The 12,305-nt window shown below is 34.7% G+C and overlaps 1 protein-coding gene across 1 annotated transcript in view; it reads left to right on the forward strand.

Moving 5' to 3' along the window:
* Nucleotides 1-434: 434 nt before the first annotated feature.
* Nucleotides 435-12,305, forward strand: part of LOC119833639 (beta-1,4-glucuronyltransferase 1-like) — a 27,399-nt gene continuing 15,528 nt past the window's right edge. Inside the window, exons 1-4 of the mRNA XM_038357736.1 lie at nucleotides 435-684; nucleotides 953-1,053; nucleotides 1,379-2,298; nucleotides 2,801-2,957. Coding sequence (XP_038213664.1) covers nucleotides 1,000-1,053; nucleotides 1,379-2,298; nucleotides 2,801-2,957 — 1,131 coding nt within the window. The 5' untranslated portion in view covers nucleotides 435-684; nucleotides 953-999. The remainder of the gene's footprint in view (nucleotides 685-952; nucleotides 1,054-1,378; nucleotides 2,299-2,800; nucleotides 2,958-12,305) is intronic.

Raw genomic sequence — 12,305 nt, forward strand, 5'->3', positions numbered from 1 at the left:
TATTAAATATCTTGAAATAAGTAATTAAATTTAAAAACACGCTCCCGCCTCGTTCAAGTTTCCCGCGCTTTTTTTTCACAGGACTGTTCAGTGGGTGACTCGGTACAGACTTATTATTAATTTTTTTATTTATATAAGTGATTCTAAATTTGAATAGGTACTTCTATTAAAAGTTTATTGAAGTCATAGGATTTAACAAAAATAAAAAAAAAAATTAAGCCAGCATGAAGCATGATTCTATTAGATGAATAGAATGTTTTTTTAGCAGGCACCGCTTTCACTCTCTCAAATTATCTAAAAACGGAATTAATAACAATTTAAATTGTTATAAATGTGGTCACTAAATATTCTCCTAAAAGATAATCAATCATTAATAAGATGCTGATTAATAAATATTCATACTAGGAGTAGATATTTACCTACATACTACGCAGGTCCAATTTTAGCACATGCGCTTATGAGAATATCCAGCCCAGCTGTGTACCTATCTAACATAGAAAACAATACTGAACTGTGCAAAATAATGTTTATTAAAATGCTTGCAATGGATAGATTATTTCAATAATGATACAGGAGAGTTACACGTAATTCTTAAAGTTTAAAACACCTACTGTGCAGTTAAACGACTAATAATGAAATATGAATTTATTTATACGTAGATTGAAAATCAAGAAAGGATAAAAGGTAAATAATGAATCTGTTTTTTAAATGTTAAAATAATACTAGTAAATTGTACATTATAATATCATAGAAATAATTGGTTTTCTAAAGTACCTGTAGGTATGAAATTGTTCATATAAAATATTTAAGTGCATTTTAATTGCACTTGAGTCCGTTTTATTACGAATCGCATCGACGCGATGGATTCAATCCATCGAGGTGTTATATTTATTATTTTTATTCCAATCAGATAAAAACTTTATTATTATATCGTATGTATGTATGTTTACAGAACTCACGAATACATTAAAAGATCGTACGGTGATGTAAACTAGAAAAATGTGTTTTAACGTATATCATAGAACAATGTCAAAGTTGAGAAGGGACAGAAATGTAAGTACTTGCAAAACTGCCTGTTGAATGTTGAAAGCCAGATCGAAATTCATATAAAATATCATGACCTATTGCCTATACCTAATTTATTTATATTTAAATTTGGAATAAGTATTTAAAAGACCATGGATATATTATTGTTTGCCTTTTAGAGAGACTATAAATTAAAATGTAGACTCATTAGCAATGAATATAAAAAAGTGTTTTTTTTTATAAGGAAGAAGGAAATAATTTCAACAACCACTTTAAAAAAGGCATAAATACTAACGAACAAATCATTGTGCTATATTTCAAATTGAATCAATTTAATTTATTGTAATTTCAGTTGCGACGGCGGGTGCAGTGGAGTCTCGCCTCATTAGCAGCGATCTCCTTCATTATTTACAATGCAGCTGCTAATATTTTGCTTCTCTACCCAGTGTCTTGCCCTATACTTAGCACTCTACCACCGGCAGCAGTAGTTGAGACGACTTGCGAGCCGTGCCTCGAAACGGCCCAAAACCCGGCAATTGACGATGACCCTATATCTCGTATAGATTTGAACCTTGGGAGATGGGACGGGTCGCGATCATTCAAACTTTTCGATTATGTTGCAGTCGGCGACATGTACGTCGAAGCTTCAGCCAATCGTCAAGTCTGTTTAGCCACGCAGAGTTCCATCGAAAGATTGCATGAGCTATTAAGGATCGCTGCGCACTGGTCAGGACCGATATCTGTAGCAATTTTTGTAGCTGGAGACGAATTGAGGCTTTTGCGTGCTTTTGCAATGTGGCTGTTCAGGTGCAAGCCCGAATTGTATTCGAGGATAGCGATGCACGCCGCTATGCCGATCGTCAAGCCCGGTGTTCAGGGAACGTTACCGGTATGGGCTAAAAACTGCGACGCGCAGCCTTTACCGGCGGGCGAAAGACGGGCAGACACTGTTGCTTGGAGATCGAGGCATCCGTATCCTCAGAATCATTTGAGAAATCTCGCTAGAAAGAATTGTCACACAGCCTACACATTTTTGGTCGATATTGACATAGTGCCATCGAAAGGAATGGCCGAGGACTTAGATAAGTTTTTGTTGAATACTCCTAAGTGTCCGCTATGTGCGTATGTGGTGCCGACGTATGAGCTGGACAAACGAGTCGCTACATTTCCTCCCAATAAGAAGGAACTGCTGCGGCTGTCGAAGAGCAAATTGGCAATACCGTTCCATAGAAAAGTGTTCATTTATAATCAGTATGCTTCCAATTTTACAAGGTTAGTTAATAATGTAAACAAAATTTAGTGTTAGGAATAATTATTTTTAACTTCAACGCTTTCAATTGTCAGAAATAGACCATTCAAATGGGACCACATGGAAGGCACAAGCTTTAATAAAAAAGAATATTCGAAATCGGTTGATTTTGTCGAAAGTTCTGCGAAATCACAAAAAATGTAGAGGAGAAATTAAAAACTTTTTAACGGATTTTAACGGTGACGAGGTGAACCCTTGGGTTTCGATCATGTGGGCATCATCTATAAATATTAGATACATTATTGTAATGGCGTACCTTTCTTGGGGCTTTTATATATTTTTATAGAATGTAAGAGTTCCGCCCTATTTCAAAATTAAAGAATATTATATGTCATTAATAGCTAAAATGCGTGATATTCGACTATGGTTTTTATTTATACTGTAAATAAAATCGGAAATGAAAAAATTGCCGCTATTAGGATGTTGTTATTTTTCATAATGACTTCATTGAATATGACGTTGTAGATGGGAATCAACAGGCGGCAACGAAAGCTTGGAGACCCACATTAGCCACAACGTCACCAACTTCGAGCTCCTGTATGAGCCGTTCTACGTCGCTCCAGACACTGTTCCACCTCATGATGAGAGGTTCTTGGGGTATGGCTTCACTCGGAACACGCAGGTATGATTATTTATACATTGTTGATTCTATTCCACTATAAACCGGACGTAGACAAGCGTGACATGTTTCAGACATTTTTTTTACGGCTAAACCGTTGGATCTGTTAAATTTTGCAGTGATAGTTGAAAATCCGAGCTTCTGAACGGACTTCTATTAATATGAGGATGGTAATTTTTACAAGGACTTACTTCTGCTTGACTTAGTGAAATTAGCGACGGCATATATTGTAATAAATTATTGTGTGTTCACATTCCGCTATAAATCATAGCATTGACATTATGACGAACAAAAATATTAAGATTTTTATTGCTTATCCGATCTACTATTTCAAGCAATATAATATAGTATAATACTAAAAAAACCGACCGCGTACAGTGGTTAACGTGTGAGCGTAGAACCGAGGGGTCCTGGGTTCAAGTCCCGGTGGGGACGCACAAAAAAAAATGTCTCGGTCTGGCAGGACACAGAAGGCTGATCACCTACTGGTCCGTAAAGAAAATCGATCAGTGAAACAGATGTACATCATCTGCCCTATACCCCACTAGGGGACACGGGACTTCACTATATACTATAATACTAAAAAAAGACGAATTTTTAGACTACGGTCATTGGCACATCAAACAAACGATGATTTCATATGAAGCAGTAAACTACCGGAACTCGTGTCACGTTAAATTATATAATGCATCTTTTGAACAACTTTATGCAATCAAAACGTGTCGTCTAGAGGTGATCTTTCAGTTAATCAGACATTAATACATTTAATCCAAATATCTGCGCGCCTGGAATGGGGTCACACTAGGGTTGTCAATTAAAATTATAATTAATTTTATTGATCTATATTTTAATTTTAATGCAGAATGTAATGATAGCATCGTTTATTACAATCTAGCTACTCGTATACTATGCTATATAAAGGCAAATTAATCTGCTTTCGAAGGAATATTTTTCCTAATTTTCTAACAATATTTCCTGTCAAAATGAATGGTTATTGGACTGGTTAATTTTTATTATTGTTAGACTATTGTTACTTTATTGTTAGCCTTTCTTTGATAAAATGAATATCCAACAAGAGATTGATATTTAAATTTGCACCAGTAGTCACTGAGATTAGCTCCTTCAAGCAAGCTCACTCTCAAAAAAGATCTAGAATTTATATTATTATTAGAAATGACGCCTGCTTTATTTTATAAATTACAAACTTGCCGCCCGCGGCTTCACTCGTGCGGAATTCGTTTTTCTATCGCGTTCATCCCCTATTTCAACCCCTTCTATCCTTCCTTTCCCGAGTTCAGTTCTATCTTCATATCAAATTTCATCAAAATCGGTTCAGTGGTATAGGCGTGAAAGCGTAACAGACAGATAGTGTTACTTTTGCATTTATAATATTAGTAGGGATAAACAAATTGTATTACTGTAATGCGAAAGATTGTAAGGATTGTTACTTTTTCACGCAAAAACTGCTAAACCGATTGGAATGAAATTTGGTACGTAGATAGTTGGACAGCTGGAATAACATATAGACAACTTTTTATCCCGATATTCCTACGGGATACCGACTAACGCGGGTGAAACCGCGGGACGCAGCTATGTAGTAGTATTTCATATATTTATACCGGGAATTCCGTACATTCAACTCATAAATGCCGTACTTTGTCGATTTGGCATACAAACCCATGCTAATCGTGTTTCATAAAACACTAACTAAATACGTTTCATTGCCAGCAATGGTGTATTTTGGGTTTTAGACGGAGATGGCAAGGGGGACTGGCGCTTGCTCCCCTGGTATTTGTAGCCAAAGAACAATGTTATTTATTTAATATCTATTTTTGATATTGTCTCGCTGCCATCCCTAGCTCTGCACGTAGGAGGCATATTGGCAATTTGCCAGCACCGACCTATTTCATTGTTACTTTGGTTATAAGCGCTAGACATAAACTTTGGCTGTAACATAGTTTTCTTATTTTTTATTATGTTAAAGCGTACAACTTGGCTGGTGGTGTTTGGTAGCGCCTGTGCAAATGCGTTACCCGCTTTTTAGTCTGAAGAAGGGATAAGAAATTGTCGATGGGAATAAAGGAGTCGACAGAGGAGGTTGAGGAAATGGATATAAACCTCCGGCTTTACCAGTCGCCGATAGAAATATAGTAGGGGTGTGGTAGCTTTCCCGGTGTGAGTTGGCTCACATCGTCGCTAACATGTCAATCCAGATCTCTTTGATACAATTTCAAATGTAATTACCAAGCACATATAATAAATTTTTGACACAAATATTTAATTTGAAATAAAAATCAATTTAATCGTAGTTAAACTATCACTACCTATGTCATACAAGGTTCTTGGATCGCAACATTTCATAAGCTATAAACATGATATTAAATTTAAAGTAAATTTTTTTTCCTTCTTTTGAAAGTTGTACATACTCACTATATAATCACTTGCAGTGATTCTTATACATTCTTATTCCGCTTTATTTATCGTTATACTTCTTTATGAAGCATACAAATAATCCAACTAAAATATGAAAGTCAGTATTTATGAGTTCGGATATTTAGTTACGCATAATGGTAACTGCATTGCGATTTCAAATACGCGTTATTTATACGACGTATATGAAACGGGTACTACGCGAATCATCAATGAATAAAGCGACAATCCTACTAGTCCTGCTAGTTCTACTATATCCTACTTATATTATAAATGCGAAAGTTTGTAAGGATGTGTGTGTTTGTTGCTCTTTCACGCAAAAACTACTGAACCGATTGCAATGAAATTTGGTACGTAGACAGCTGGACAACTAGAATAACATATAGGCAAATTTTTATTCGATACTTACAGGACGTATCCTGTGAAGTCCGTAGACTTACGCGGGTGAAACCGCGGGGCGCAGTTAGTTAGTAATATTTTCAAAAGACTTTTAATTGATTACGAATTAATAAAATAATGACACATGTAGAAGTGACACTGTTTCGACATGGTATAAAAAATAACTACACTATATTTCTTGGAAATGCGAATGGATAACGTGTCACTATTATGTCTATAAATATCGACAAATTTTAAATTTAAACCTTCGTAACAGAAGAGGAGATCGAGAAGGACCTTCACCCTTATGAAAAACAGATGAAACCTAAACTGAAAAATATATCTCATCTGGTTATTCACCTGACAGTGAAGGTTAACCGTATACGAGCTCTTAGAGTTACATTATTTTTCAAATTTCATTTGGCTGGCTTTTGGAACCCTGAGAAAGTTCTGTATAGATATGAAAATGCATCACTCTAGAATGGTGCCTCGCTACCCCAGATAATAAATTTTATTCACTATAAAAAAACAATACACTACAAAAAATAATTGAGAAGTTTGGGAGTTCATCGCGAGCAAACAGCGTGACACGTAATTTCTATAATTTAAGATTTAATCTGTGCTATTACTGAATTCTTATAACTGCCTACAGATTTCTGTAGTCAGGATGTTTCTATACTATAATGAGCAAGTTTCGAAGGATGCGACTGACGTAAAAGCTGTAAAGCTGTTTCAATAATAGTTTGTTGTGACGCTGCGCACCGGCATCCGCTATTCGCGTGTTTAATGGGCTGTTTGCTTGTTATCCACGACTCCGCCATTTTGAATTTATAATGACGCCATAAGTTTTGAAAGACGTGTGAAAATAGTGTTTATTTAATAATGTTTTTGTGGGCAGATTTGCTGCATTCAATTTATGCAACTGTTTTTCAATGACTTTATGTAATTTTTGAAAGTTTACGATTAAGAACGCCTTTATGCAGAAGAAAAAGGCAAAGATATTCGCAGAATCAATTGTAGATCATACTTTCTGTGTTTTCCCGGGGCATATAATTTAATAACTTTTTGTTTTATTTATGTACGATTGTTCGACCATTTTATAATTATGTTTATCATGTTTTAGCCCGTGATGGCAGGTAGTCAGTAACCTTTTAACTTTTAAAAATTCCTACGGCAATGAGATATTTCACTGCGGTAAATAGTAGCCTATCACTTTCAAGCCTCCTGACTATCTCCGCACACAAAAGTTGAATCATATATTCTCTCCGATCTAACGTGAAAGACTGGCAAAAGAACAACCACACTTTCGCATTTATTATATAAAATAAAAATTGTATTTAATAAGTGATCTTTTGACAGACCGGCTCTTCCGTGTACTAACTGTGTAACTGGTGGTAAACAAAGGATAAAAAAAGTGCTTCTATAAGAAGTCTACTTGAATAAATATATGTTGAATGAACTGTTATCATAAGCATCATAATTCCATTACCTGCTAAGTTGATTAGGTTTCATAAGCCAGTTTAATTCATTCTTAATCCTTCACGTAATAAGTTACTAAGCCAGAAGAGTAATTCTAACCCTTCATAGGAAGTCAGAGTAACTTTCTTTCTCAAAAACAATAATGATGTACTCATTACAGGTTAGGTTAGCTATCTTTCTCGTCGCTATGTAATAATGCAAAAAGTCTATATTTGTTACTAGCTGCGCCCCGCGGTTTCATCCGCGTAAGTTCGTATCCCTTAGGAATATCGGGATAAAAAGTGGCCTATATGTTATTCCTGTTGTCCAGCTTACTACGTACCAAATTTCATTGCAATGGGTTCTGTAGTGTTTGCGTGAAAGAGTAACAAACATACACACATCCTTATAAACTGAAATATTAGTAGGAAGTAGGATTTATAAGCCATGACCTGTCTTACAAATAAAGAAATCAGTTAACTACATTCAACTACATACACTAAAACAATCTATACACACAACAGTTTGTGTGGATAGAACCTATTAAAATATTAATAGAAAGTAGGATTAATCAAGAGATAACCGGTACAAAAAGTGAAGCAAATCGATCAGTTTTATCAGCGTTTTATTGCTACAACTGTTGGAACTATGAGCGCAACAGAATTTACAGCCCACTAGAGTTACAAAAAAGAGATTGGGATCGTATCATCGCAATAAATAACATGGCTTTTTGTCCAGCGCCGGCGAGTAATTGCTCACGCCGAAATTTATAGATGGCGCTACTGGGTTATTGAATCCGATTAATGAGTTTTCGGCGTTTCGAATACATAGCACGGCGGATTATGGCTTATAGGATATCTGTAGGCTTTCAGTCTTTTGAGAGTAGTGCCTTTTTGTAGTGGAAACTTTAGTGGTTTAGGAATTAGTTTCATTCGATCTGAGCTGAAATACAGCTATTTTAGTATTTTCTTGTGTTTGACTTTACGCGAGTATTCGAACACGAAACGTCAGGTTAATAATATAATGAATAAATCGGGTTTTAAAAGACTTTTTAACGGATCTTATCCGTTAAAAAGTCTTAATATAATTTCGAAGTTGACACTAACATTCGCTGTTTCGTTCAAATATTTTAAGATGTCTTCAATGGCTAATGTATTTTAGTTAAGATTGGTGGCTAATAAGGTTGAAATTTTTTTTGTTATTCTTCAGCCATCCAATAACGGATGTTTTAGAAGAAACTCTATAATTAAAATAGTTGGATCGATAGATATAAGTCAATAATAGAACCTATGCAAAACTAGACAATATAATCTGTGATATAAAAAAGGTGCTTTCTGTATCTAGCTGTATACTTGAGTTTGGTTTCACGTTACAGTTGAAACAAATGCATTTAAATAATGAAGAATTAGCCAACTATGCTTTTAGAGCTGGCGTTCAGCACCTATGACTAATAGTAATGAATGTAGGTATAATTACCCAATGTCACAATGGCGCCCAATCTAAGGGACGTAAGTGATGTAACACGCTGTATGCCACCGTGGAGTTGAGCCAAACAGAACCATTTGGCAGACCACTGCACAAATCTATCGATCCAACCGCTTTGCCGTGACATTAGCTCACAATTTGTGAAAGCTAATAAATATGATGAGTCAGTCTTGTGAGGTTAAGGGATTATATAGTAGTTACATAATAGTAGTATCTTAAAATGTTGATTGTAAGTAGAAATGGTATCGACATTATAAACATGTGAACCATAAGACGGTAGACAGATGCGTAAGGTCGTAATTGACCTTACACCTCTCCAAATTTTCATGGGCGGTGATATCGCTTACCATCAGGCGACACACCAGCTCCATTGCCGACTATGACATAAAAAAAGACATCTCTATGTATTGAATAATCTAGGATTCGAAGATAATATCCACGGTATATTATCCACACTATTATAATCTTCAAGAATACGTCAATCATAATCCCAGTCTACATCAAACATATCAAACGATGCAGTTTATAAAATTTGATGAATTAACGACAAAACTATCTAAAAACCACCACATTGACGCTTCTATAGAAATAACAGTATTGCATACAATATTGTGTAAATATCACAACATTCTTGAGCGTATGTTATGTTTCGAACTTTTCGCGTTACTATGGGATGAATGAAGAAATGATATCACCATTAGAATTGATGTAACGTCCACCGGAACGGTGGGATAAAAGCGAAATGTCGGAGTGAGCCACGTTCGCGAGTCGTACACGTACGCCGAAATAGTATGGCTATTTCTGGAACGCGCTGTAACCCGACACTTGCTGCGATAGGAGTGCAAAACATTTGAAGAATTATTACTGTTAGCTATCAATATCTTTGTTAAGTATCATTTATATGAAATGGCATTTCTTACCCAAGCGTGTTTGGGACCTGAGTCCTACGAGGCCCGTGTCACTGCAGTGGGAATATAATATATGGGATGGTGATGATGGTGATGTAGCGTGTAATGATGACATGAAGATGATATACATTATTAAAGTATTACAATGCAAATTAGTCGAATAAAGTATATTTCAAGTAGTCTGGATAGTCTGGATAGGATAATCCTAAATTATTGCTAGGTTCGCAGGTGTTTAAAATTCGATGTTCTCACTCCGACAAGCCCCATTTTTTGATGTTAAAACACTGAGCCAATTACTTATTTTCACAAATGATTTAATTACATTCAAATAAGATAAATAATTCACAAAATACAATGATTCAGCGTACGTGCTAATACACAAACAAACACGAAGTTCACGCTACAAATTTAAACACAATGTATCAAAACTTCTGTTATTACAAGCGAGTCTAATAAAAATGAATAAACTGCCTTGTAATTCGGTTATAAAGTCTTGTATTCCCCTAAGTTTAAACTTTATTCGCGGCTTCGTACCAATTGTACTGTAAAATTACTGCACTCCAAGAATACTAATTTTATCTCTCAAGTTTATAAATGAAAGAACGATAAAAGTTTTCCACCCCTATTAAATATTTCGATAACAGGGATGAATTTCAAACATTACATCTCTCACTTCTTCTTCAACTTCTATATAATATAAGCAATAAGCTTGATAGTCTGTTCGTCTCTTTGTCGCTTCAAAACGGTTTATCTGGTGATAACAAATTTGTCTTAGTTACTTGAATATATCAAGTTAAAGTAGAATTATTCAAAATTAAAACATTAAGCCAATAGAGCTTAATATTTCTTCAAATTATCATTTGCAAGCGGACGTGTCAAAATAAACGTAAAAACGGAATCCTCACGGGATAATTTTGTTTTCTGTCTGTCACGATTTTCTCAGCAATGGCTTAAGATATGTAGTTGAACTAATAAGCTCGACTAATAACAAATACTTGAGGTTTTATAATTGTTAATATTTTCTAATTGATTACAAAAATGTGGCAATCTTTCTAAGTAAGATATTTATGGAACACGCTCCATCATATATCTTATATATAAAATTCTCGTGTCACAATGTTAGTCTCTATACTCCTCTAGGCTTAGGCTTGGCCTAGGCCTAGGCTTGACCGATTCCTCTGAAATTTGGTAAGCATATTGGGTAGGTCTGAGAATCGGCTAACATCTATTTTACACGCTTTTTATTAGCTTCACCTGTATGTTTGTTTGTATGTTTGTTTGTATGTTTGTTTGTATGTTTGTTTGTATGTTTGTTTGTAACCGACTTCTTTGGGCGCGATTTTGACCCACTTTAAACGGCCAGATTTCGTTCAAACTTTGTAGATTTATTGAGGACCGATGACAATACACTAATTTGATAAAATTATTCCATTTTTCAATTTGCAAAATATGATTTTTGTTAAAGCGTGTTTTTTAGTTTTTTCAAACTATTATGTTTATTATTTCATACCACTAAACGATAAGAGTAAGGCAGAACAGCGTTTGCCGGGTGCAGCTAGTAATATTATAAGTATGTCTTACTTGTGTATTAATGCTGGCTCCATCAGATATAAAATCCATAAACAGTTAACTTCTCTGATTCGAGTTTTAACTTTTAAGAGCTCTCGTAAAATATAAATACACTAAGTAGGTTTCATGTACAAGATTTTAACATAAAACTTTTTTTATTTGCGTGAAGAATATTTGCGATAACTCTTAGATTTAAGACCGTTCGTAAGGCAGCTGCTTAATACAACGACGACATAATAAATACTCGTGTAATTTTATTTGTGAATATTATTTATTATTTTTTAATAATAATAATTTAATAAGCACAGTCTAAACTTATGTTTATAAACTTCACAGGCAAATAGTTGAAACTTATTGCCATAAAGGAAGAAAAAAAAAACTTATGTTTGTCAAACAAATTAATAAATAAACATAATTGTTTTTAATAAAACATTCAATCATCTTCAAATTGTCAGAACTGGACCAAATTTATATATGCCCCCACCATAGGCTGTTTAGCTTTCAAATAAGAAATAAGTCATCAAAATCGGCTCACCCAGTTAAGAGTTGTGAGAAACAAACTATAGTCGAATTGATAGTTATATTGTAGGTTTTTTTTAAATTCTGTGAGAGATATAACTTGTATTAAAGAAAGAAAGAAGAAAGAAACTTTTTCTTTATTTGTTTTCTTTCTATATACCTTGCATTTTTGATTAAAAAAATAGAAGTTTTCGGTCTTGTAAGTGTTTCTATAATGAAACAAGTTACAATTTAGTTTATCGCAAGTGTATGTAATGAAATCTTAGGTAACATCAACTCTTCATTTCTAATAGCGACATGGCGACGAAATGGCCAAGAAAACAAAAAAATATATATTTCACACCGCAACTGATAACTATGACAGACTATCTGCGCCCGCGGTTTCACCCGCGTAAGTCCGTATCCCGTAGGAATACCGGGATAAAAGTTGCCTATGTGTTATTCCACTTCTCCAGCTATCTACGTACCAAATTTCATTGCAATCGGTTATGTAGTTGTGTGTGTGAAAGAGCAACAAACACAAACATATCCTTACAAACTTTCGCATTTATAATATTAGTAGGATTAGTAGGATACTAGGTATAATTATTACTGGCAACATGTG

The sequence above is a fragment of the Zerene cesonia genome, chromosome 17 (assembly GCF_012273895.1).
Source record: "Zerene cesonia ecotype Mississippi chromosome 17, Zerene_cesonia_1.1, whole genome shotgun sequence".
Classification (NCBI taxonomy): Eukaryota; Metazoa; Arthropoda; class Insecta; order Lepidoptera; family Pieridae; genus Zerene; species Zerene cesonia.